The sequence below is a fragment of the Oryctolagus cuniculus genome, chromosome 9 (genome assembly GCF_051225735.1).
Source record: "Oryctolagus cuniculus isolate XC-2025 breed Fujian yellow rabbit chromosome 9, ASM5122573v1, whole genome shotgun sequence".
Lineage (NCBI taxonomy): Eukaryota > Metazoa > Chordata > Mammalia > Lagomorpha > Leporidae > Oryctolagus > Oryctolagus cuniculus.
The window spans coordinates 113,985,466-114,012,125 of NC_142875.1; the positions used below are offsets into that span (position 1 = coordinate 113,985,466).

Here is a 26,660-nt window from a genome sequence, read left to right on the forward strand (position 1 = left end):
CGCCTTCCCGACGTGTCGTCACATCCGGCGGATGCTCTGCGTCATTTGCATCGTCACTTCCTGCCGATACCGGTGTGGACGGTGCGGATCGTGGCTGGGCCGGTTCTCCGGTTCTTCCCCTCCCCTGCTCTCCTCCCTCCCTCCCTTTCCCTCCCTTAGCGGCCGTCGGTCGCCTGTCGCGGACTCCCTGACCCCTCCCTAACCCCTTCCTGACCTCGGTGCCGCCGGATTGGCCCCCTTTTGCTCTTTCCCGGCCCAGTCTCAGTGTCAGGGCGAGGGGCCTTGCGGAGCCAGAGGCGCTGCAGCCGAGGCCGGAGAATACGTCGACGACCCTCTGCTCGCCAGCCGCGTCGCTGGGTTCGCCGCCGCCATGGCAATGAGGCAGACGCCGCTCACCTGCTCTGGCCACACGCGGCCTGTGGTCGATTTGGCTTTCAGTGGCATTACGCCTTATGGGTATTTCTTAATCAGCGCTTGCAAAGGTGAGCGAGGCCGCGGATGCGTGGCCCTGAGGGGCTAGGACAGGACGAGAGGGCGTGGGGCCCGCACCCCCCAGAGCCGAAGGATGTGAAGGCCCGACACTGGTCTATGCGGGAAAGGAGTGGAATTAGGGGATCAATCCGCAGCTGGAACCTAGGCCTCGTTTCCAACGCGTCGGAGGAGGCTATTACCCTCAGCCACAGCCTCTTCTCATTTTTATTTGGGTCTGCACTTGCCTGCACCCTTCGGACAACAACGCAGTCAATACCTTCCAAGGATTTAGGGCCAGGAGAAAGGAGGCCAGCCCTAGCTTACAGAGACATTCTGCCTCGTGATCTCATTGGATATCCCTTTGTTGTATCAGTTCCATTTTTCAAGTGGAAAGCTGAAGTTTAAGTAGTTTGGCCAAAATTAAGCCTTCCCCTCTGGATTCGGTATCCCCACCAAATCACACATGCTAACCAGGGGGACGACCGGTTCAGTTCTTTCAGTTAATTTATTTCTGGATGTTTCATAGTGACCCCAGTGAGTAGGGAGTAGTTAGACAACAGAAACAGCGTTCTGTTTGGCTGTTCAGCTTCATCACTTGGTGTTGGAATAATCTGAACTTGTAAATCACGTGTCTTCTAAAATGTTTTCCAGATGGCAAACCTATGCTACGCCAAGGAGATACAGGAGACTGGATTGGAACATTTCTGGGTCACAAAGGTGCTGTTTGGGGTGCAACATTGAATAAGGATGCCACCAAAGCAGCAACAGCGGCTGCGGATTTCACAGCGTGAGTAGCCAAAGCTACTTGGCTAAGCTTGGATTCCTGTGGTTGTGTTGTGAAGTAGTTGAAAACTTCAGCCTCAGTTATTCCTAAGGTTGTGCCAGTCAACTGGCAGCCATGTAGGACACATGATGTTTGATGTCCTCAAGATACCTCCAGGTCCGGTGTGCTACTTTGTCTTTAGTGGTTCTCAGTGCACAGAGGCTTAGGTGATTTATTCCTTAAGTCTTGATGGTGACCCCGCAATCTTCATTATTGGCAAGTATTCCAGATAATGAATACTGGTGATCTCCTTTTCAAATGTTGCTCTGTGTGTGCTGCCTAGTGATAGCATGTGTGGAAAGCCCCAGCATTTTATTTCATTCTCAGTTTTTGTTAAATTGGCTTTAGATTTGAAACCTGCTGTGTCGCTGCTCCTTATTTCCTGATTTTTTTTTGTGGTTGAAATCTAAATCATTCTTGATGTTTCCTTATATCCAGGTTATGGTCTTTTCTGATTCTACTGGCAGACTGTCCCCTGAATACAATGTTTCTCTATGTATCTTTCATTGCCTTGGTTCGGGATCATTTTAACTCCCCACTCCTGTCTCTCTCCTCTTCAGTATTTCATTATTGCTGCCCATCATCTTCCTGAAAGCAAAATGCATCATGTTACTTACCTACCTAATGACCTGCATGTCTTCCATTTAGCATTTTAGTTGTTCGTGACAATGGATGTACATTAGAATAATTGAAGAGTTTTTAAAATACTCAGATATTGGAGAAATTCTCACTTAGGCAATCTGGAGATGGGGTCCCTGTCATAAGTTGCTTTTCCTTTCCTAATGTTTATTTTGGTAATTTGAAGCCTTACAATCACTGCCCTCAGCGTAAGTAGGAGTTGCTGAACCAGGCTTCATCCTGGTTCCTCGGCAGCATTTTCTGCACTGTACACCAAAAACCATTAACCCTAAAGTCTAGCAATGTTCCACAGACCGATGCCAGAGCACACCTTAGCTGTGCCAACTTTTGGTTTTGCATTTGTTATTGAACTGACTTGCAGCAGCCCTTTTTCTATTTCTGGGCATGTGTCATGGTTGTAGATACATTGATTGTACTTTTTGAAATTAATACATTGTAACCAATGGAAAAAATTTTAACAGGTAGTAATATTACATGAGTAAATTTGAGATGATGAAAGTCAATTAAGAAAAACTAATATATGCTTATAGGGACTTTTCGGTGTGTGTATGTGCCTGTAATGAATTAGATTGTTATTATGTCATTAGGTGTAACCATTGTAAGGCTCTAGTGTGTTCTACCCTGTTGTAATGGTGCAGAACACTGAAAAGCTGCTTGGTTTGATGTAAGTTCTTCTGTGTAAGTAGTTTTCAGGTCAAAAGTTACTGGTCAGCATGCATACTAAGTATAATATGGCAAAATACTCTTTGACAATTTGGGGAGGTGAAAGTAGTAGTAAAAGTGATTTCAGATGTGGTAAACTTACCTTGGAGTTTCTATGTCTTATGTTTTTCTCAGAGGCTGTGTGGTTTATTTTTGGTATCACTGATTTATTCATTACCTTAATATTTGTCAGATAAATAAGCTGAGAAAACTTTGTAAAGTAGAAGGATAAATGAATGAATTAACAGATCTTGATTTTGCCTGTCAGACACTTGTGTGTGATTTTCATGGGTTTATCTTCAGTTACTCCAGACTTTGTTCACTTAATTCATTAGACATATTGTCATTGGGAAAGGCTTTTGATGATTTTAGAATGAATGTAGAAAATTGGATTAACATACACAACTCTAGGTTGCAGGTAATTTGGTGAGCAGATTTCAGAAATTTCACTGTGGTAATTAGATTCCAGTCTGGTAGAAATAGATCAGTAGTTAATAAAATGATATTTTAAAATTAATTTATAATTACTATAAATGTAGACACTGCATATATTATATTAGCATTAAACAACACAAGCTATGGACACACCTACCTGAGTGTATTAGCAAGAAGTTATAATTGGGAGCTAGAGCTGGAGCTAGAACCCAGGCACTTTGATATGGGATTGTGGGTGTCCCAAGCAGTGTCTTAACTGCCAGGTTGAATGCCTGCTTCAAGTATGTTTTTAAAATTAACCTCAATTCTGTTGTTATCTGGCCCTAGCAATGTTAATTATGTTAGCAGATTGCTTTGTCACCTCTTGCTTGATAGTCTTATTCTGATCCTTAAGAGAACAGTGCAAAAGTTATTAGGAAGGATTCTTTTTGCAAAATCTGGGACATCTCTTACATTGAGCAAATTGTATTGCAAGCCTTAGGGAAAAGAATAAGGAGGAAAAGGACGCTAGGAAGAAATTACTGTTGCTAGGGTAGTTACTTTGAAATAGCAACACAGAACGGTGTGGAAAAAATGTATTGCTCTAAATGCTTAACAGAGTCTTGAAAGTAGTCCAGATCTTTATCTTGATGCCAGAGGAACAGTTATCTTTATTTGGGTCACTCGTAGAGCATGTAAACAAAATTTCATGCTTGAGAGCAGGCTGCTGGTATTGTACTTAGCATTTTTGGGTCATAGTGTCTGTATCTACAAGTAGTATTCAGAGCATAAATTCTGAAGACCCATGGCCTATGATTAAATACTAATTCCATCATTTTTAAAAAATTTGTTTTATTTGAGAGGCAGATTTCCCATCACTGGTTCACTCCCCAAATGTCCACAATAGCTGAGGCTGGGACAAACTGAAGCCAGGAGTCCAGAACTCAATCTGGGTCTCCAAAGTGTGGCAGGGACCCAAGCGCCTGAGGCATCACCATCTTTCCAGAGTGTGCATTAATAGGAAGCTGGATCAGAAGCAGAGTCAGAGCTGGGACCAGACACTCTAATGTGGGATGCAGATGCCTTAACTGCTAATACCAGATGCCTACTACCTGGCTCAATTGTTTAAAGTTTTTAACTTTAGGGCACTTTATTTAATCTCTTTTTCTTTCGGTTTCCTCATTTGTAAACATTAAAATCATAATGATATGTCATTACATTGGTTGTAACTGTTAAATAAGTTAGTATGTTTCAAATACTTAATTGACTGAAATCGAATAAAAGCTATAGATTACATATGTAAGGTAACAATGATAGCTGTCACTGGTAAGGTTACCTCCCATACTATACCAAAGTCATGAAACCATTTGAAACCTTGAGTAAATTTAAATGCCAAGAAGCAAGATTTTTGTTTTCTTGATTAAGGCTTAATGTGCCATCCTTGAGTGCAAGAATGTGGTAACTATAGACATGAGTTGGGCCCAAGTTTATGTGCTAATTGTGCTGTGTTTTTCTAGTTTGATGAGGAAATGTTTCCTAAACCTCACCCAGTTTTTAACCTGTAAAATGAGATGGCAGTCAGCAAGGTTGTTGGAACAGAGATATCTGTCATCCTTGTATCCCTGTCATGTAGTAGTATGTGTTTAATAATAGTATGAGGTAGTTGAAACTTACCTTTATTTTTCTTATCTCTGAGATGTGGTAGTGTGTGTTCATGGAGCTTGCTATGAGCTCAAGAGTGTCTCACCCTAATTTACATGATGAGTCATAGTTAATATAAATCATTTTTAGGAAAATTATTTCCCCCCATTATTATGTTACTTAAAAACTTACACCATGGTCATCTAGAGGTGAATTTTGTTAGAGAAGCTATATTCAGTGGAACAGGTCTGTGGGTCTGTTAAAATTTTTTTTAAAGAGTTATTTATTTATTTTGAAAGAGAGAAAGAGAGAGATCTTCCATCTACTGGTTCACTCTTCAGATGGCTGCAACGGCCGGGGCCGAGCCCGGCCAAAACCAGGAGCCAGGAGCTTCATCTGTCTCTTTGATGTGGGTGCAGGGGCCCAAGCATTTGGTTCATCTTCTGCTTACCCAGGCCATTAGCAGGGAGCTGGATTTGAAGTGGAGGAGCTGGAACCAGTGCCCATATGAGATGCTGTCATACTTACTAAAGTATAGAAGATTTAGTGCTCTACCCTATACTTAAGTAGATCTGGAGTTAGGCCAGATCTCATGTTGGGATTTGAACCCCAATGAAATGTTGGCGACCTTCAAGAGGTAATAAGGTCATAGGAGCACCACTCTCTCAAGAATGAATTGTTTTTTGTGGGAGTGGATTAGTTCTCAGGAGAGTGGGCTGCTACAGAGCAAGTTTGACTCCTCTCCTTGCTGTGTCTTGCACATGTGTTTCTTACACATGCATCACTTCTTTCTGCTGCTTTACCATGATGTGACACAACACAAAACCCTCACCAGAAGCCAAGCAGGTGCTGGTGCCACACTCTTCGACTTGCAAAACAATGAACCAAAATAAACCTCATCTTTTCGTAGATTACCTGGCCTCAAGTTTTTTGTTTTGTTTTGTTTTTTGATAGCAACCAAAGATGGCTGTAATTAAAGTGTAGGGTTTTTTCTTATAAAAGCCGATAGAAAAATCTAACTGCCCTGAATAAGGTTCTGGATAATTTGAAGATAGCATTGTGTCCTTCTTTATGACTTGGTCAACATTTTAAGGTACTTGTGCTGTCTTTCTTCCTCCTAAGATAGTTTAATTGTTTTGTCAAAGCTTAAATTAAGCAAGCCCCTCTTTTGAGACTAATGGTGGAGCCTAGTCTCAGGATGTGAAAAGTATGGAACAGGCAGCATTGACTAACCCTGACTCTATGTGAGAAACAGATGAGTTGTGTGAAAAGTCAAAGCTGCAGGATAGGCTGATGAAAAGATACTGTTAATGGTGCCTCACTGTCCTCAGTTGAGCCCTGCAGCCAGCTAGTATATATCAGTTTTCTGCCTAGAGTTTGGCTAATACATTGGAAAACATTTGTATTATTTCAGATTCTTTCTAAGACTCTGAACTCTGTAGGACTCTTACGATGAGTAATGAAAATATGCCAGAGTTAGTACAGGTGATCATCAGAATGTGCTGTGTCAAAAAATACTGTGCTTCTGTTTTTGTAGTGTTTCTAGATAATAGAAAAAGACCATGAATACATTAGTTCTCTGGTTCATATTTTTTTGTAATGCCAATTTTTTCTCCTTGACAGTTAATAAGGGTTTTTGGGGAGATTGTTTAATATAATTGAAATAAGTATTTCAGAGGACTTTACCCAATGTTCTCTTGGGACCCATGTGAATAAATGGGATAGAAATTTCTGGTACATTTGACACGTCCTTTATGTTTGATGTTTCTGTCATCCTAATTCTTGTGAACGCCTGTCACAGCCATGGAACCAGTTTCCTGTAATAAAAAATACAGTAATTAATGTAAACTGAGTTTTGAGGAAGAACAGAAGGGTAATGGTTCAGCATTGTAAGTGAGGCTAAAAAGCTTAGTGAAGAGATAGCATTTGAAATAAGCCAATCTTTGATAGTGAGAATATTAAATACAGACTTAAGAGAACAGTGTGATCCAGGATGTGGGAGCTTGGAAGAAAATATGTGGCTTGTTGGAAGAATATAGTCTGGCATGATATGATTCAGAGAAATAATATACAAAATAGGGCTGGAAAAACAGTTTAGGGCCAGAAAGTTGGAATTGGAGTGGGAAGAGAGTAAAGCAGATTTCATGTGCAAAGGTAAATGAATCCTTGGGAATTTAGTAGCAGTATTACTTAGAATGAATACTGTTTTCTCAGACCATACTCAGCAGTTCATGGCCAGAGTATGTGTAAAGATCACTAGTGTGTTGTCAGTATTTATTCCTGCTGATGTATCTGTCTTATGTTTTAGTGAACACTAGAAAACATAACCATTAATTTTCTCTGCTGGTTTTTATCCTTTACTGTTTCACTGCCCACTAAGATTTGAGATGTACTTATTTATTTGAAGAGCAGAGTTAGAGTAAGAGACAGGAGAGCAAGATCTTTCATCTGCAGGTTCAGTCTCCAAATGGCTGCAACTGCCAGGGCTGGGCCAGACCAAAACCAGGAGCCAGGAGCTTCTTCTGGGTCTGCCATGTGAGTGGCAGAGGCCCAAGCACATGGGCCATATTCCACTGCTTTCCCAGATGCATTAGTAGGGAGCTGGATTGGAAGTGGAGCAGCTGGGATATGAACTAGTTCCCCCGTGGGATGCCAGTGTTACAGGAGGTGATTTAACTCTCTGTGCCACAATATCATTCTCAATCCCACTATATTTGTGAACATAAATGTCACTTATAAAGAAATTTCTGTGGATCTTTTTTTTTAGGATTTATTTATTTGAGAGGGAGAGAGTGAGGTCTTCCATCTGCTGGTTCACTCCCCAAATGGCCGTAATGGCTGGAACTGGGCCGATCCGAAGCCAGTTTCCCACTTGGGCCATCTTCCCACTGCTTTCCGAGGCCATTAGCAGAGAGCTGGATTGGAAGAGGAGCAGCCAGGACTTGAACCAGCACGCATATGGGATGCAGGCACTGCTGGTGGAGGCTTAACCTACCATGCCACAGTGGTGGCCCCGAAGCACAATTTCTTTACTCTTTAACAGTTCTTTTCCCTCCATTCAAAGTTTTCTTAATTTTTCACTAACCTCTTCTTTAAACATCTTTATTAGGAAATGTCTTGAAGTACTTTTATAAAGTAGTATCATTCAATTGTAATTCCCATAACGTATGTGAACACATATATGTATGTATGATTGCAAACACCAACATATAAATTGAGGTGGGGTAGATCAGGGAAAGTGTATAATTCAGAGATTAAAAACCTCAATTTAGCAAGATCTAATCAAAAGTGATACTTTAAGGGAAGTTAATTGCCCAGGTATTTGAAAATTTAAAGGTCACTTTTGGTCGAGATGAAGAAAATATTTTCTCCACTATCTTGATTTAGATTTTTTTAAGATTTATTTATTTATTTGAAATCAGAGTTACACAGAGGAGAGGCAGAGAGAGAGAGAGAGAGAGAGAGAGAGGTCTTCCATCCGATGGTTCACTCCCCAACTGGCCACAACGGCCAGAGCTGTGCCAATCTGAAGCCAGGAGCCAGGAACTTCTTCTGGGTCTCTCATGTGGGTGCAGGGGCCTAAGGATTTGGGGCATCTTCTACTGCTTTCCCAGGCCATAGCAGAGAGCTGGATTGGAAGTGGAGCAGCCCGGTCCATATGGGATGCCAGCAGTTTGGGCCAGGGCGTTAACCCACTGCGCCACAGCGCTGGCCCCATTTAGATTTTTTTGTAACTTGTATCAAGCACTTTCATTCTCTTGTAAAGTTTTTATGAACTTCTTTTTGTTTCATGTGCATGTGAGTAAGAAATAGAGAAAAAAGTTACATTATAAAATTAAAAATTACCTAAAATATTTTGCAATCTCACTGAAAGGGATAGTGTATGGCTGTAGGCAAAAGTAAGAGTGGCTGGCGCCGTGACTCACTAGGCTAATCCTCTGCCTTGTGGCGCCGGCACACCAGGTTTTAGTCGCAGTCGGGGAGCCGGATTCTGTCCCAGTTGCCCCTCTTCCAGGCCAGCTCTCTGCTGTGGCCAGGGAGTGCAGTGGAGGATGGCCCAAGTACTTGGGCCCTGCACCTCATGGGAGACCAGGATAAGCACCTGGCTCCTGCCATCCGATCAGCACAGTGTGCCGGCTGCAGCGCGGCGGCCATTGGAGGGTGAACCAATGGCAAAAGGAAGACCTTTCTCTCTGTCTCTCTCTCTCACTGTCCACTCTGCCTGTTTAAAAAAAAAAAAAAAAAAAAAAAAGTGGGTTGGTTCGTGAATCTTATTTATGTAAATTCTTTAAATCTTTTCACTGTCAAAAAAAGTGTTGGTTATAAGACTTCTGTGGAGAAGTTTCTTTTACACATTTAAATATTTTATCAAATGAAGTTTAATAATGAGGGATATTAGAGGCAAAGGAGATTTATAATGAACTTATGAAATTTCATTTATGTAATTTACTAGTTGTCAAAATTATGTTTGTGCTTTTAGTTATTAATATATTGAATAGTGTTTATCCATTTAATTTTATTTCTTTTTACTTTCAGAAAAGTATGGGATGCTGTCTCAGGAGATGAATTGATGACCCTGGCTCATAAACACATTGTCAAGACTGTGGATTTCACACAGGTATCCAAAATGAAATTTATTTTATTTGCTTTTAAGAGATTTATTTATGTATTTGAAAGGCAGAGTGACAAATCTTCTCTATTCACTGGTTGACTTAGCAAATGGCCACAATGGCTGGTTGGACCAGGCCAAAACTAGGAGTCTGAAATTCCACTCGTGTCTCTCATGTGGATGTCTGGAGCCTAAGCACATGGGCTATTATCTGCTGCTTTCCCAGGTGGATTAGCAGGGAGCTGAATTGGAAGTGGAGCAGCCAGGGCTCTAACCGACACTCCCATATGGGATGCCAGCATCGCAGGCCACAGATTAATCTACTAGATTACAACACTGGCCCTTGAATTTCATATAGCCAAATTGCTATTACTATATAGTAGGATAATGATTTTATATTTTATTGATTGATTTTGGTGGGATGATTTGTGTATATTGGTTCCTATTTGAAGCTATACAGACTTATTTTTGTTTTTGTTAATACTGTTTTGCTTTAAAGATCCCCTGAAACTCTGGTATCACCCTTCAAACAATAGGTAGCAAATGCTTAAAGAGCCCAAATACCCATTTCCAACTACTTTTTCAAGGAAAAGTTCATTTGAAATCATAAAAGTGCTACTTAGGAGGGAGGGGACGGGGTTAGGGCAGATTCAGGTGGAAGGTGATAATGTAACACATTTGTACTGTGAAGCCTAAGGGGTTTGACAGTTAAGAGAAGGGCAACTGTTCTATAGTGTTCTCTCAGAAGTAATTGCTTGTGTGTGGCATGTCTTTGTGATGTCTGTGAGCTATAAGATTTTATTTGGTATTGAGGAAGTTTGAGAGAAACATTCTTAAATGGATCATCTGTTAACATTTTATTTGTCTTTTCAGGATAGTAATTATTTGTTAACTGGTGGACAGGATAAACTGTTACGCATATATGATTTGAACAAACCTGAAGCAGGTAAGCATAATTAATGTATGAGTTTATAGTTTTATTTCATTTTAATGTAAATAACTTTGATTAAAAGAGTACTAAAATTTGGAAGCTAGTCATAAGAAAGAAAATTAAAACATAATCCATCATCTAGTATTCAACACTTTTAATACCTTTAGCTTTGGTTTCATATCATTCCAGATTTCCTATGCAGATAATCTTTTTCTTTTTTTTTTTTAATTATTAGTTTGAAATGTAGAGTGACAGAGGGAGAAAGAGACAGAGATTTCCATCTACTGGTTCACTCCCCAAATGATCACTGAAGCCAGGAGTCCATAGCTCCGTCTCAGTGTCCCACATGCAGGGACCCAAATACTTGACCCATCTTTTGCTTTTCCAGACACAGTAGCAGGGAGCTGATTCATAAGGGGAGCAGCCCAGTTCCTGTATGATATGCTGGTGTTGAGGCCATGGCTTAATGCCTGTACCACAATGTCAGGCCTTTTATTAAAATTTGTATTAGTTTAAGATTTGTTTATTTAATTTGAAAGGCAGAATTACAGAGACAGATGGAGATAAAGAGAACTTACTGGCTTTCGAAGGTTCTTTATTGCATCCTAATTTGCCATTTGGTTTTAAATTTCATTAAGAAGGCTTTGATATATACCTAGGCATATACATTTTTAACATTTTGGTGGCAGGAGCTGTCATTTCCTCTATGAACTGTCGTCGTACAGAATTTGTAGGCATTTCTTCTTACACAGTTGAGATAGTTACCTCCATTTTTGTAGTATTGTAATGATTTCCTAGCTGTAAATACAAGTATAGTTTAAAAGCTACCGAAACATGATAAACCAAATTTTGTTTCACTTATTATGTAGTAATTACTATCTATTAGATTTCCTAAGTACCTCAAAGCTACATTGAAAAGTAAGCAGTTATTTGCCTGAGGGAACTGCTTTCTAAAAGCATTTCTAGGGTGAGGCATTTGTAGATTTCTGTATTCATTGGCACCCAGGAGTGTTGCTCTGCTTTCTTTTTACTACCTCTATGCCAAAACAAAGCAGAGTTCTCCAGCCTCTTTTAATCAGTGAAACTATGTGCTGCAGCAAGGTAGTTCAGGGTTTGGGTGGGTGTTTTTCATCCTCGTTTACCTTTCCCGAGCTTCTGTTTGAGTTGCTCTTCCACCTAGAAATGGTAGCAATTAACTGAAGTTTTGCTGTGTGACACCCATGTAAAGTGCCTCTGAGGTGCCCTAACTTTGTAGCCCAGTTTACAGATGAAGAAATGCAGTTTCAAACAGGTAACGTGCCCAAAGTCGAAGTACTATTGAATGGCATTGCTTCCAGTAGCTGCCTTTGCCTAGAGATGATGATGATTTTTTGAAATGTTTTGAAGGGAAATTCTCCTACAGAGATGGGTTCCCTTTTTTTTTTATTATTTATTTTTTATTTTTTTACTGCTTTCCTCTCAATGTAGAAGCGTTTCTGGAAATTGCTGTGCTGGTTTTTATTTCCCATTTCTCCTATCCCCAGTGTCTTTTTTCTTCTTAATTTCTACCAACAATGTCTGGATGCAGGTGACAGGGTTAATGGCAGCACTAGGATTAGCTCTGGTTTTCTTATTCCTGGGCCCATGTTCTTCAAATGGCTGCTGCGGCCGGTGTGCTGCACTGATCGAAGCCAGGAGCCAGCTGCTTCTTCCTGGTCTCCTAATGTGGGTACAGGGCCCAAGCACTTGGGCCATCCTCCACTGCCCTCCTGGGCCACAGCAGAGAGCTGGACTGGAAGAGGAGCAAACAGGGCAGAATCCGGCGCCCTGACCGGGACTAGAACCCAGGGTGCTGGCGCCATAGGCGGAGGATTAGCCTATTGAGCCGCAGCGCCGGCCCCATGTTCTTCTTAAACTATGCCACATTAGTTATTCATACTAGTTATTACTTCATTGTGGTACAGTGTGCTATTTTTTAACATTACTAGTTGTACAGAAAATTAGCCAAGAAAGAGTTATTATTGATTTACTCAAATGCAATAAGGCAGGCATCATTGTTCTTGGATTCTTTGTTGTACAGATAAATTTTTGTTCTGTAAGGAACCAGTATAGAAAAACTAAATTATTCTTTTTTGGGCTGCACTTAGAAAAGGTGCAGTCTAACATAAAATGTGTTTCTTTTTCTTATTACCTATCTAATTTGCTTGGTTTAAAAAATTCAATATTAACAATATTTAAAATTTTTTCTTCTTAAGAACCTAAGGAAATCAGTGGTCACACATCTGGTATTAAAAAGGCTTTATGGTGCAGTGAGGATAAACAGATTCTTTCAGCTGATGATAAAACTGTTCGGTAGGTAATTTTTCTTTGATAATTTGAAGTTTGAAAAAAGTTTTTACTTTTAAGTATTATTTTTACTATTATGTAGGAAAAATGGTCTGAACTTTAAAATGCGCATAGGTCACATTTATGTGGAGCTATCCATTTACTATTGCATAGCCAGAGCAGAATTCAGAAGACCCTTAATTAAGACTATTGACACCTTTACTAGCAGGAGTTCTTAATCTACGTCTGTGGGACTAGTTAGCTAAAGGGTGCGGGGGGTGGTCCATGGAGCTACTGAAATTTTATGCAAAATATTGGGTACTGACATACACATGTTTTTTGGAAAGAGAGTTGCCATGAGTCACTACAACAGTATAAGAACCACTGTTTACAGCAGTGCTGAAATAGATGATATGAGGATTTACGTGTTTTAGTGACATAGTTTTGCTAAGTTGTTTGCTAGTACGGTCGATTTCCCCAACAAGCTTCCAATTTCCCATTGTGTAGGAACCCAAAATTGTCTGTGTCTGTTATTTAGGACTTGAAATGACTGTAGCTGGTCTCCCATGGGGTGCAGGGCCCAAGCACTTGGGCCATCCTCCACTGCACTCCCTGGCCACAGCAGAGAGCTGGCCTGGAAGAGGGGCAACCGGGACAGAATCCGGCTCCCTGACCGGGACTAGAACCTGGTGTGCCAGCGCCGCTAGGCGGAGGATTAGCCTATTGAGCCGCGGCACCGGCTGTATTGTGGTTTTAATCAGTGACTTGTATTTTGAAGTAGTTTCCGAATCACAAGAGTCACAAGTGTAACTTAAAAGAGTTCACCAACACTCATTTTAACCCCATGACAATTTTGTGCATAGTCATAGTCCATTGTAAGTTTTCTTAACATGAGTAAATTAAATGAGTAAATATTGCCACATTTTGATCTTTTCTTTTCGCAGCCTTTGGGATCATGCTACTATGACGGAAGTGAAATCTCTAAATTTTAATATGTCTGTTAGTAGTATGGAGTATATTCCTGAAGGAGAGATCTTGGTTATAACTTACGGACGATCTATTGCTTTTCATAGTGCAGTAAGGTAAGTCTAGGAAATTCCTCCATTTTCTGTTTTGGGTGATGGGGGCCATAATGTGTTTTTATGAGAATTTGGTATACTTTAATCAGAGGAGTTAATCAAATTCCAGGTGTTTAAGTCAATTATTGGTACAATTAAATGTTGAAATTGTTTTTCTTAAAAGAACCATTGGATTGATGTTTATAATTAATGTTTATTGTGTAAAACTGTGGTTATCTTGAATAGAGAAAAATAGTTTTTTTTTTTTTTTTCATATCCCCAAGTATATACAGACCTCTTTTTAAAAAAAACGGGGCCAGCATTGTGGCATAACAGGTTAAGCCATAGGTTAAGCCACTACCTGGAACACCGACATCCCATATGGACACCAATTCTATTCCCAGTTGCTCCAATTCAGTCCAGCTGCCTGCTGATGTGCCTGGAAAACCAGCAGAAGATGGCCCAAGTCCTCGGGCCCCTGTGTGGGAAATTTGGAGGCTCAACCCCAGCTGTTGTGGACATTTGGGGAGTAAACTAGAGGATGGAAGATTTCTCTCCCTCCCTCCCTCCCTCTCTCTAACTCTGTCTTTCAAATAAATAAAATAAATCTTTAAAAAAAAAAAAGACTTAAGTTTTGTGACTAGAAATACAATAAGTGCTCTTGTAAAAATTTTGGAAAATATGATATAATTAAGAATAATTGACTCAAAATCTTATAAGAAGATTCCAAACTACTAATGGCTGTATTTTCTGCCATTTTTTTTGTTTTATTTATGCTTGTGTGTTTTTAAATGAAGGCCGTAATGTAATTAGGCCTTGTTGTTTAAAAATATTCTAAGATATATCTTGGAAAACAGATTTGCTAGATACATTGCATTGTGAATTACAATAAATTACCAGTGCACTGTTTTAAGCCTGCAGTAACTGAGGTACTTATTTCTCAGTGTTTCCTTAGAATCTTATAAGTACTATTATCAGTTCCAAGGGTAGGAATGAGTCTAAAGTTCTTAGTTATATGTGTCACTTATAACTTGTTGATTTCCACAAGGATTATACAACATGAGACCAGCAATTCTGACATTTTGTCTACAGTGCCATTTGCAGTGCTAAGGTTCACTGAATGGAAGAGAAAAAGAAAGGATTAAAATTGGAGTAAAGCAATTCAGAATGTAAAGGAGGTACACACACACATGAATTGATGATAATAGAATGCTGTATCCCAGCCACATCAAACTGTACAACCATATTGTTCTCTTTTGGAGCGGTACAACATGCAGTCCTACTGGAGAATGTTGCTCCAAGTTCCATTTTAGTGGCAGAGATTTGCTGACCTATGGAATAACTTTCTTTTTTTAAAAAAATTATTTTCATATACTTTAAGGCACAGCAAGAGTGAGAAAGTGACAATGGGGTTGGTAGGGGAGGAAAGGGAGATCTATCTTCCTTCTATCTGCTGATTCACTCCCCAAATACCCACAATAACCAAACTTGGGCTAGGCTGAAACCGGGAGTCCAGTATTCCATCTGGGTCTCCAGCAAGGGTAGCAGGGGCCCAGGCACTTAAGCTATCACCTGCTGCCTCCTAGGATGCAGTGGCAGGAAGCTGGATTGGAAATGGGGATTCCAGGACTGGAAATGGCACTCAGAAATGAAATAAGGGAAGGTAACCTAATCTGTGGCTTAACCTACTGCTCCACAACAACCACCCCCTATTGAACAGTTGAGCCAACAAGTGACCCTGAGTAAGTCATGGCTACTTGAATTTTCATGCTTTATATTATGAGGTGATGGGAACAGAGGAGTGACTTTAAGGGCCTGAATGGTATGTTGTGTATTTGAGGCCTTTCATCATTTTCAGGGTTGAACTGAAAAAGAGCCAGTCTCCAAACTAATTGATTCTTCAGCTAAAGCTGTTACTATGCATTGATTTTTTTCATATGTAACTGTGGCCTCAAATTTTAGTCATTCTTTTACTACATGATAATAACAACAGCTGTTTTTCACAGGTTCATATTTATAGCATTTTCTTGTTGCAAAAGCTTAAACCCTCACAATTGAGAATAACATACCTATAATCCTTTATGTTAGAGTAATTCATTACCTACTGTAAAACCTTTATCTGTTTACAAAAGCAATGTGTGCCTGTTGAAGAAAAATCAAAACAATACAGAATATAATTTTTTAAAGCAAAAATCCCAATATTTTCCATGCAGTTTTAATTAGCAGAGAAACTCATTTCCAGGATGGTATCTGCTGCTCAAGATGTGGGTATCCCTCTTGAAATGTCTTTATATTCCTGAGATGAATTCCAGGTGGGCACAGGATCCTTAGGCACCTTTTTTGCTAATAACATTATCAAGTCTTGTTTTTTGGTTTGTTTTTTCTTGTTTTGTTTTTGAAAGGCAGAGGAGGAGTGGTAAAGTATAAAATGACAAAGAGATTTTCCAGCGACTGGCTCATTCCCCAAATGGCTATAGCAACCAGTTCTGGGCCAGGCTGAAGTCAAGAGCCAGGAACTCGATCCGGGTCACTGCCCGTAGGAGCCTGAGTACTTGGAAGATCTTCTGATGCCTTCTTGGGTGTGTTTGCAGGAAGCTGAAGCAGAGCAGCTGGAACTCAACCTGTTAAGCTGTTGCAAGCAATAGCCTGAACCATTTGCCACAATGCCAACCCTTATTTAGTATTTTTTTTAAACATCATTGTTTGTGTTTGAATATTTAATTGGTCCTTGTGTCAGAATTTAGGAACAGTTTAACTAAAATCATTTACATTATTTACTCAGAATTTGTAAATATTATTTAAATTTTTTTCCAGTTTGGACCCAATTAAATCCTTTGAAGCTCCTGCAACCATCAATTCTGCATCTCTTCATCCTGAGAAAGAATTTCTTGTTGCAGGTGGTGAAGATTTTAAACTTTATAAGTATGATTATAATAGTGGGGAAGAGTTAGGTAAGTTATCCTCCCTTTTTCCTTTTATCAAATGCTGAGTTCCAAAAATTAATGTTTCATTTATGTATATACCATGTTGGAAGCATATTTTTCATCCAACTAAACCTTGATGTTTAGAAGTGAGAAGTATTTATCCATTTTAGATAGGAACTTTTATAGATCTATAAGCAAAATATGCTGAATTTAATGTTGTCTTTTTCTTTTAGCTGAAATTCATCCTTATCATGTTCTGTAATATTGTGTAGTGATTTTCAGGCTTTATGGGGAGGGGAGAATCTTATGTCAAACTTATGTATTAAATAGACACAGGGAAATTTATTTTTTCCAAAGTATGGTGTGCGTGGCCCAGTGAGCTGGCCACCATTCCTTTTTGCTAAGTTCAGAATCCCTAAGATTCTGTACAGAGAATAGTGGAGAAGGGCACTATAGCATCTTACAGGGATGCCTTTAAGAATCTAACTTGGAGAGTTTTATTCTTTTTTTGGCAGCTGAGTTTTGCTACCATTTTCATGATAACAGTTCTTAACGAAGGAGAGTTTTAATGTAGGACTAATTTGAGGTTAGTGTAAATCCTAACTTTATATTTATCTAAGTTATGTATGATTCTCATAATATTAATCACTTTCCCAACTTGTTTTGCTCGTAGTTCTAAAAGTACATGTAATTTTCGGCCAACGCCGCGGCTCAATAGGCTAATCCTCTGCCTTGCGGTGCCAGCACACCGGGTTCTAGTCCCGGTCAGGGTGCCGGATTCTGTCCCCGTTGCCCCTCTTCCAGGCCAGCTCTCTGCTGTGGCCAGGGAGTGCAGTGGAGGATGGCCCAAGTGCTTGGGCCCTGCACCCGCATGGGAGACCAAGGGAAGCACCTGGCTCCTGACTTCGGATCAGCGCGATGTGCCGGTCGCAGTGCGCCGGCTGTGGCGGCCATTGGAGGGTGAACCAACGGCAAAAAGGAAGACCTTTCTCTCTGTCTCTCACTATCCACTCTGCCTGTCAAAACAAAACAAAACAAAACAAAACAAAAAAAAAAAAACAAAAAAAAACCAAAGTACATGTAATTTTCATCATTTTTTTATATGGAAGCTATTACTTTTTGATACTATGTTTCTAGCTGTCCTGTTTTACTATCTAAAGAACTAAGCAAAGCTGTAATATATATACAAGGAATAAAAAAATTTTATGTTTTGTTTCTTTGGGAAAGCTGATGGGTTTGAGTTGTATGAGGAACCCTGGTGAATGGACCATGTAGTATCTCTTTTTTTTCTAATTGATTTATTTGAAAGGCAGGGTTACAGAGAGGCAGAGGCAGAGAGAGAGGTGGGGGTCTTCCATCCACTGGTTCACTCCCCAGATGGCTGCAACAGCCAGAGCTGTGCATGTTCAAAGCCAGGAGCCAGGAGCTTCTATTAGTTCTCCCACGTGGATGCAGGGGCCCAAGGACTTGGGCCATCTTTCACTACTTTCCCAGGCCATAGCAGAGAGCTGGATCGGAAGAGGAGCAGCTGGGACTCAAACTGGCGCCCACAGGGGATGCCGGCACTACAGGCGATGGCTTTACCTGCTACGCCACAGCACCAGCCCCCATATAGTATCTTTTTTAATTGCTTGTGGTTCATCCTTTATTGGTTCAGTATCAGTGAACTTTAAAAGAGATTCTTTTTGATTGTTCTTATCAGTTTTAGAATGTTGTCATCACATGTTTTATTCCTTTTCCAAGATGAAAGAAATGAATTATTTGCCTGAGATCTGGGGACTTAGGTAGTAAATATCAGGTCATTCTCTTTCTGTATCCTCATGTTCTTTCTGTTATCATAGCTTTTCTCTTCTCTGGTTGTACAGATGGGGCATGGAGCAGGAACATTGGTCTAGTAGAGCTTTTGTAATGACTAAGGTGGTGAGACATTAGAAAGTAAATGAGAAAGCTTCATAAGTCAGGGTATGACTAACAAGACATTTCTTTTTGGGTTCTACAAATTAAAATTTAAGGATCGTTGTGATCCTGTATCTCAACATTATGTGTGACAAAATGATTATTGGAATGTAGAGAGCTTGGTAGGAAATTAAGAGGGAAAGTGTGCAAAAGAGCTCCATCTGGTGGTTCTCTGTTTTCATAATAAACTTAATTCCCTGGTCAGTAGGTGGTGAATTTAGGATTTGGAAGTTGAGAGTGAACTGTTGCTTTAAGTCTACTTTTTATACAGTTTGTGGGATTTTTATTTATTCCCTCTTCATCCTTAAAGGAATATGAAGCCCTATTTTCTTTTTTTAGAGAGATAATCTGAAACTATAATGTGTGCTAGATTTGGGAAAGGGTATTCTTAGGGAGAAATAGTAGGCATCTTGTGCTTCTTAGTGATGGAAATTATTTTTAATTTGGCACATTCTTTACATTTGGCCTTAAGAATTTACATCTCTCAAATAATAGTGTTTCATTACCTTTCTATTCTTTTTCAGAATCCTACAAAGGACACTTTGGTCCTATTCACTGTGTGAGATTTAGTCCTGATGGAGAACTGTATGCCAGTGGCTCTGAAGATGGAACACTGAGACTATGGCAAACTGTGGTAGGAAAGACATACGGCCTTTGGAAATGTGTGCTTCCTGGTAAGAATTTTTATTCAGAGTTATGAATGATTTTGTCTTTAGTTTTCACCAGTAATTCTATTTCAATGTTTTTGTTTTCTATAGATTTTAAATCAAATGGTTTAAGAATAGTCCATCATTATAAACTGGCCACTGTGTATTTTTGTTTGTTTAAATTTTTTGTTGTATAGTCTATTCTGTTCCAAAATTATTTTAAAAGATTTTATTTATTTGAGAGAGTTACAGACAGAGAGAGAGCGACAAAGAGAAAGGTCTTCCATCCGCTGGTTCACTCTCCAAATGCCCGTAATGGCTGGACCTGGGCTGATCCGAAGCCAAGAGCCAGGAGCTTCTTGGGTCTCCAATGTGGGTACAGAGTCCCAAGCAGTTAGGCTGTCTTCTACTGATTCCTCAGGCCATAGCAGAGAGCTGGTTTAGAAGAGGAGTAGCTGGCACACAAAGTAGTGCCCATCTGGGATGCTGGCTCTGCAGGCAGAAGCTTAGCCTGCTATGCCACAGTGCTGGCCCTTGTTCCTAAATTTTTTACACTAGCTCATTTGGTGAGTGGAATGGCACTAATTCAAAATTTACTTGTGGACAATATAAAAAATTTACAGGTAAATGTATCTAATCTCTGAATAGTATTACTGATCCTTGCCAAAAAGGTAGACATGATATCTTGATTACTGATCCCAGAGTAGCTACAGTGAGAACCTAAAAGTAATTTTTGAGAAAAGACATACTATTATAGAACCACAGTTATATAAAAAGGAATTTTTCCTATTGTATTTTGTAACTCATTGCTTGTTGTAATCTTATCTTACTCTTCTTACTTATTAAGGACTAAAAATTACTTGAGATATTGACATCATCAGCCATCATTGCCATAATCAATCATCATTGCTTATCTTTCCATAGAAGAAGACAGTGGTGAGCTGGCCAAGCCGAAGATCAATTTCCCAGAGACAGCAGAAGAGGAGCTAGGTAAACTCTAATATTAGAGTGACCGCTTTCAGTCATTCATTTGTTATATACTCATTGGAAAAAGAATCCTAAATGTGAACATAGAAGTATTTAATAATGGAAGGTTTATAGAGTTACATATTTACATGTACTTTTTTATAAACTAAGTCTTTATGTAGTAGGTGTTTACTATGTAGTAGGCACTGAGGTACAGTGTAGACATGTTATTGTTATAGAGTATAACCTAGGAGACAGATGTTGTTTTAGCACAGTATTTAGACACATGACCACAATTTTAAGGCCAGTAAGAGAAAGCTTCTAGGAGAAGTAACATTTAAACTTGGACCTGAGGATTAGCAGAATGACTAAGGTAATGAGTGACATAGGTAGTATGAGCAGGGCAGGGAGGTTAACAGCATGAAAGAAACAAAGGCTCAGAAGCAGAAAGGAGCACAGCATAGGAGGAACCACAAGAAATTCATTGTTTCCAGTTAAAAAGCAAGGGCATAGTGTGGCTGGAGAAGCTAGATCATTCAGAGCCTCGTTTGCTATTTTAAGACTCGAGTTTTATTCCAAGTACAATGAGAAACCCTTGAATTTTAAGAATAATAATAGTTAATAAATTGTGGAAACAAGAGTAAACATAGACCAGATAGGTGTCACTGCATTCTAGATGAACAATCCTTGGTTTAGAATTGGGGAACAGCGTTGAGAACAGAAAAAGGTAGATGAAGGAGAGTCATTTCTTTTAGAATTGATAAAACTTGGTAAGTTTATTAGATGTACATTGGAAGTATGATAAGAAAGATTCGAGATTGCTGGCATGACAAACTGGGTGTGATGATTGAAGGGGGAACTTGGGAAGAGATTTAGCATTTACGAGGAATTTTTCTTTATTAAGTATTTTTTTGTAAAAAACTTAATGTTTGATGGTTAATGTTTTGATTTTGAATAGCATTAAATATTGAGGTTTGAATCACTAAAGGAAAGAGCCATATCTTTTAAAGAGATGACTTTAATTCAGTGTTCATTGGATAGCTAGAGTTGTTGAAAATTTAGTCCAGAAACTGTGACCCGTAGAAGTTAAGTTACGATTGTAACCATGAACGTGTTCTTCCTTGTTTTTTCAATGGCATGAATTTAGTCATTGAAGACATGTGTAGTTGTTCACTTTTTCTCCTCCCTCACCACAGTTCTTCTTCAAAAGATCTTTACTTTTTATATAGAATTTTATAGTTGCTTCTTTGTTAAACTAATGTATGTTTTTTAATTGTAGAAGAAATTGCTTCAGAGAATTCAGATTCCATCTATTCTTCAACTCCTGAAGTAAAGGCCTGAGCATGAAGCATTTGCCACAGATAATATACAGTTTATGGACTAAGATGAGCAAGCAGAGAATAGCGTCAGCCTCCCAGAGTTACTCTCTGCTTAGGACAACCACAGCAGTAAATAATGGGGAATATGAATTAGCTTGAGTTTCGGAACTACTAACGTGGTGTTACCTGTAAGTGAAAACTCAGGAGTATCTGACGAAGGCAGGTGGAGTTATGCTATTATAATACAACAGCCTGTTGTCTTTTTAATGAATATGTGCAAGCCAACATCCAATTTCTCTTATTACAATTAGATTTCTTGTAGCTGTTTATGTTATTATGGAAAAGAAAAATATATTGGCCTATTTTTCTGACTTTCCCTTACAGCAGAATGCTTTTTTTTTTCCTTTTCTTTACTTGCAAAGAAGAGGGAATACATGATAAAGTAACTGGTTTGATTTCTTTTCATTGTACCTGCTTCAGAACATCTAATTGTTTTTAGTTGTCTAAATAAAATGTCTCTAAAACAAAAGAGTGTTTGTTTCTTTGGGAAAAACTGATAGATATATCTAGAAATAGCCTGAACGTTTTTCTACATTGTAACCATAGCAAAAGGCAGTTTGCTTGAAGAATCTGTAGTGAACGTTGTTTCCTAATTTTGAAATTAAGTGGCCGGCGCCACGGCTCAATAGGCTAATCCTCCAACCTCGCGGCGCCGGCACACTGGGTTCTAGTCCCGGTCGGGGCGCCGGATTCTTTCCCGGTTGCCCCTCTTCCAGGCCAGCTCTCTGCTGTGGCCCAGGAAGGCAGTGGAGGATGGCCCAAGTGCTTGGGCCCTGCACCCCATGGGAGACCAGGAGAAGCACCTGACTCCTGCCTTTGGATCCAGCGCAGTGTGCCAGCCGCAGCACGCCAGCCATGGCGGCCATTGGAGGGTGAACCAATGGCTAAAGGAAGACCTTTCTCTCTGTCTCTCTCTCACTGTCCACTCTGCCTGTCAAAAAAAAAAAAAGTACTGAATTTTTGAAATTTATGTCTTTTTATGTCTTTTGCTGGAGTTGAATTTACCTTCCTTTCATGGCTGGATAGAAATCTTGACCTGTATTTTAATGACTTTATCAAAATGATGCATGCAATTTATAAGGAAAAAAAACAGAAGCAGGAAGCTAGTAGAAATATCACTAAAATCTAGCCCCCCAAGAACCTACTAAAATTGAGTAATCATCAATGCACATTAATGTAACTCTGTTTGTACAGAAAGGATCTTATGAAAATGGGATAATTATAAACCTCAGTGTCTTATCAAAATTTATTTTACCTCATCCTTTAATTACAGGTTGCTTTCAAATAATAGCCTTTTTTGGTCAGCTTTCTAATAAATTGGATCAAGTAAATTTAAACTTGTAATTATTTTTTAAAACGTGGAAGGGTTATTAGTGAGTTAGATTTCTGTGCAATGAATAACTTCTCTGCCAGTTTGCTTTTTCCTGATTGACCTTATGAATGACCCTTGATAACTTTGCTTAAAAGCAAAAGAACCAACCAAAATATAAGATTCACTTTTGAGGATTTTTTCCTTAACCAGAAAAAAGCACTGTAGACTTTGACAGCCTTACAGGGCCAGGAGAAGTATTTCAGAGGAACCAGCTGATGACCCACATAGGGTCTCATGGGGAGTAGCCCTTATTTAAAAAAAAAGACATTTATTTTTGAATGATAAGAGAGAGGGAGAGACAGATATCTTTCATCTGCTGGTTAATTCCCCAAATGGCTGCAAAAGCCACGGCTGGCCTAGGCTGAAACCAGGAGCTTGAAACTCCTTCCTGGTTTTCCACATGGGCAGCAGGGGCCCAAGGACTTGGGCCATCTGCTCTTCTCCAAGGTATATCAGCAGGAAGCTAGAGTAGCCAGTACTCCAGAATGGGATGTTGGCATTCACAGCAGTAGCTTAACCTGCTGCACCACAACACTAGCCTGGAGGTGGATTTATGTGGTCATATATATGTCTGTATATGTTTATGTATGTGGTCAGATAGATTTCTGATCCTCTGCTCTGCAATAGTATTTATTTTCAGTGTTGCAGGAGTTGGTCAGACTCATATCCCAGTCTGATGTACTCTAAATTAAAGTCAAGATTTACGTATTTTTCTTTAGAGATACAACAGAGAGCAAGCTTCTATGTAATGGGTCACTCCCCAAATGCCTGCAACAACCAGAGCTAGGTCAGGATGAAGCCAGGAGCCTGAACTGAGTCTCCCACGTGAGTGGAAGGAACCCTGCTACCTGAACCATCGCTTGCTACCTCTTGATGCACATTAACAGTAAGCTGGAATCAGGAGTGGAGCCAGCACTCAAATCCAGTGCTCCAGTCCTAACTCTTGAGGCCAAATGCCTGCCGCAAGTTGACATTTATTCTACTTAGTTTTCATTAAAGTCTGAAACATATTACTTTTTATTGGTTTCCTGTTGCTACTGTAACAAACTACCACAAAATGGCTTAAAACAAATTTATTATCTTACAGTTTGAAACTTCGTAAGTCAGAAATAAATCTGAGCCAAAAGGGTGTTGGCAGAGCTGGATTTCTTCTGGAGGCTCTAAGAGAGACTTCCCTTGCCTTTTTCAGCTTCAGGGAGCCAACTGCATTCCTTGGCTCCATGTTCCCACCTCTGTCTACAAAGCCAGCAGCATGGAGTCTTGAGGTCTCTGACTGACTCTCCTGCTGCCCCTTTTCACCCAGGAGGATGTGTATGGATGCTTTGGACCCACCTGGACAATCCAGAATGATCTTCACAGCTCAAGACCTTTAATCATATCTGCAAAGTCCCTTTTTCCATATAAAGTAGGTTATTTACAGGGGACTATTGGCCTGCCTACCACACTTTGCAATGGTAAAATTCATTTACTTTAACAAAAAGCTCAACTTCCTGCAAAATTGCACTTGCCAGAAGTCTCATTGTAGTTCTAATGCTTCCAATCCTCATAAACGTTCCACAGCACCCAATAATTGAATGTTTATTTTTCAAACAGCTTATTTTCTTTGCTTCTATGAAAACACTCCTGGTTTCCTTATATCTTACCCTGTATTTGCAAATTCCTTAAGATTTATTTAAAAGGTAAGATAAGAGAGTGCTTCTGTCTGATGGTTCACTCGCCAAGTGACCACAACAGCAAGATCTGGGTTAGGCAGAAGCCAGGAGTCAGGAACTCCACCCTGATCTCCCATGGGTGGCAGAAGCCCAAGTGTTTGGGTCATTTTCCACTGCCTTCCCAGCCCCATGAGCCATTAGTTGGATTCAAAGTGGAGCAGCTGGGACTGAGGCACTCCATTATGGGATGCTGGCTTAACTTTCTGTGCTGCAGTGCCAGGCCCTGCCAGTTCCTTCATGATATCAAATCTGGGCTATCCTTTCTACTTTTCTCTGGTGAAAAGAATATTGTAGCATTTGTCTTCTGCTATTTCTCAAATGGTATATTCAGCCTTTCTCAGAGCACCAGTTTAGTGGCATAGTTCGTTGTTCCACCTAATTTTATGATAAGCCTCACAGATTACTTACCTTAACACAAATTCAATTTTTCAACCAAACCTGTTTTTCTTTCAACCTCACTTGTTCATAACTTCTTTTTGCTTCTCACTTGCCATGTCCAGTTTATGTGTGAGTCTTGTGGGCTGTTTTGAATCTGCTTTTTGCTTCATTCCCATAGTTACCACCTTAAACCAAGCTAAATATTTCTCACATGGTTTGTTGCACTGCCTTTGTAATTTCTGTCAGGTAGATGATTTAGGCTTGAGTGGCCAGAGCCAGGAAGCCTGCTCTCCACCAGGACCCAGCAAAGACTATTCACTTTGCACTTTAGCTTATGGTTAAAGTTATCCTGGTAAATGGGAAGCTCAACCAAACTAGGAAAGTCTAGTTTACAGCCACATGCAGAGAGCCCAAAGTTATGCAACTCCCAGATGTCAGTCACAAATGCCAATCATGAGTGTCATGGCCACATCAACAGTGCCTCTCAAACTTGGGATGAAAGCCCCAAACCAAGAAGAAAAGGTGCCATGCTCTCCACTGGCCCAATCCCCCCTTGGAATGTACTTTTTAAATTCACTTTAGTACCTGTAAGGAGGTCCATGTTTCCTCAGGACTGGCCAGTTCATCCCTTGGAACTTTCGTAAATAACTGCTTTACTATGCCTACTTTGACCTCACTGAAGCATTAATTCCTTACTCCATCTGTGAAAAAGAACCCCCAGTGATAGTCCTGACCCTCATCCTCGCCATCCAATGCCCTGTAAGAAAGGACATGCTTTAGGATATGAACAGAGTGCCTTGTTTCCTGAGTAATGGCTTCCGTTAAACTGGGTTTTCACGATGTCTGCCTCCTGCCTTCTGTGAGCTTTCCATTTTCCCCTGGCTTGTGCTGCTCTCGCCACACTGGCTTCATTTCTGTCTCAAGGCCTTTACTATTTCTGCTACTTCCCCACTCTTCCCTAAAAGTCTGCAACGGGTAACCCTCTGTATCCCTTCTCTATTTTGCCCTTTTATTCATAGTCAACACAATATTAAAGTAATATGTTTCTCATCTTCAGCAGTGTTGAAATAAGCCTCAAACTCAGCACCAAATCATATCAGACCAGGAAGACACTTCCAATTATACTGAACACAGCAGCCAGCCTCTCTGTGGAGGATGATGTGAGCAGGGCAGGGAGTCAAGGACATGAGTAAGGACTGCCAGCACCTGAGCCCTGTGTACTACCCAAATCCTGTCTACATGCACTCCTCATGAAGCCAAGCCTCACCTTACAGCAGGCACCAGGTGCCATGACACCTTCCCCAGAGACCACCACGTGCACTAGAGCCCCACTCCAAATCCTGTCTTATTTGGGCCTTCAGCCAGGTCCTACCCTATAAAAGGAAGACCCCAGCCTGGTTAGGGGGCAGTTCTCTGTACTCCCATCTGAGCATGTACTATCTGTGTTTCAGTAAATCCTCCTTTTCTTATTTATGTTCCCAGGTTGTAAGGAAAGATTGCAAAGGAAAACCTGGACTAGGTACAGCTCGAGGGTTTTTTTCTGAGCCCAGTCAGGACTCTCGATCACAACGTAATTTGGGGATCCCTATTCCCACAACAAAGCACAGTTGGGAAATTGTTAGTTACTATTTGCAAGGCAGAAAAATTTTCCATCCTCTGGTTCACTACTCAAATGCACGCAACAGCTCAGGCTTGGCAGGCCAAAGCCAGAGCTGGGAACCCAATCCAGGTCTC

At 40.1% G+C, this 26,660-nt stretch overlaps 1 protein-coding gene across 1 annotated transcript; it reads left to right on the forward strand.

The window, feature by feature from the left end:
* Nucleotides 1–47: 47 nt before the first annotated feature.
* On the forward strand, nucleotides 48–21,933 carry STRAP (serine/threonine kinase receptor associated protein). Its single transcript, XM_002712631.6, has 10 exons — nucleotides 48–482; nucleotides 1,123–1,258; nucleotides 9,227–9,308; nucleotides 10,173–10,245; nucleotides 12,465–12,561; nucleotides 13,479–13,616; nucleotides 16,407–16,543; nucleotides 18,997–19,146; nucleotides 20,044–20,109; nucleotides 21,365–21,933. The coding sequence occupies exons 1-10, from the start codon at nucleotides 371–373 to the stop codon at nucleotides 21,424–21,426; spliced, it is 1,053 nt and encodes a 350-aa protein (XP_002712677.1). The 5' UTR covers nucleotides 48–370; the 3' UTR covers nucleotides 21,427–21,933.
* Nucleotides 21,934–26,660: the final 4,727 nt, after the last annotated feature.

Excerpts from the sequence above, each read along its gene's own strand:
- STRAP (XM_002712631.6), top strand. The coding sequence starts at position 371 with ATGGCAATGAGGCAGACGCCGCTCACCTGCTCTGGCCACACGCGGCCT. Across the intron at positions 483-1,122 it reads CTTAATCAGCGCTTGCAAAG|ATGGCAAACCTATGCTACGC; the intron begins GTGAGCGAGGCC and ends AATGTTTTCCAG. Across the intron at positions 13,617-16,406 it reads GCTTTTCATAGTGCAGTAAG|TTTGGACCCAATTAAATCCT; the intron begins GTAAGTCTAGGA and ends ATTTTTTTCCAG.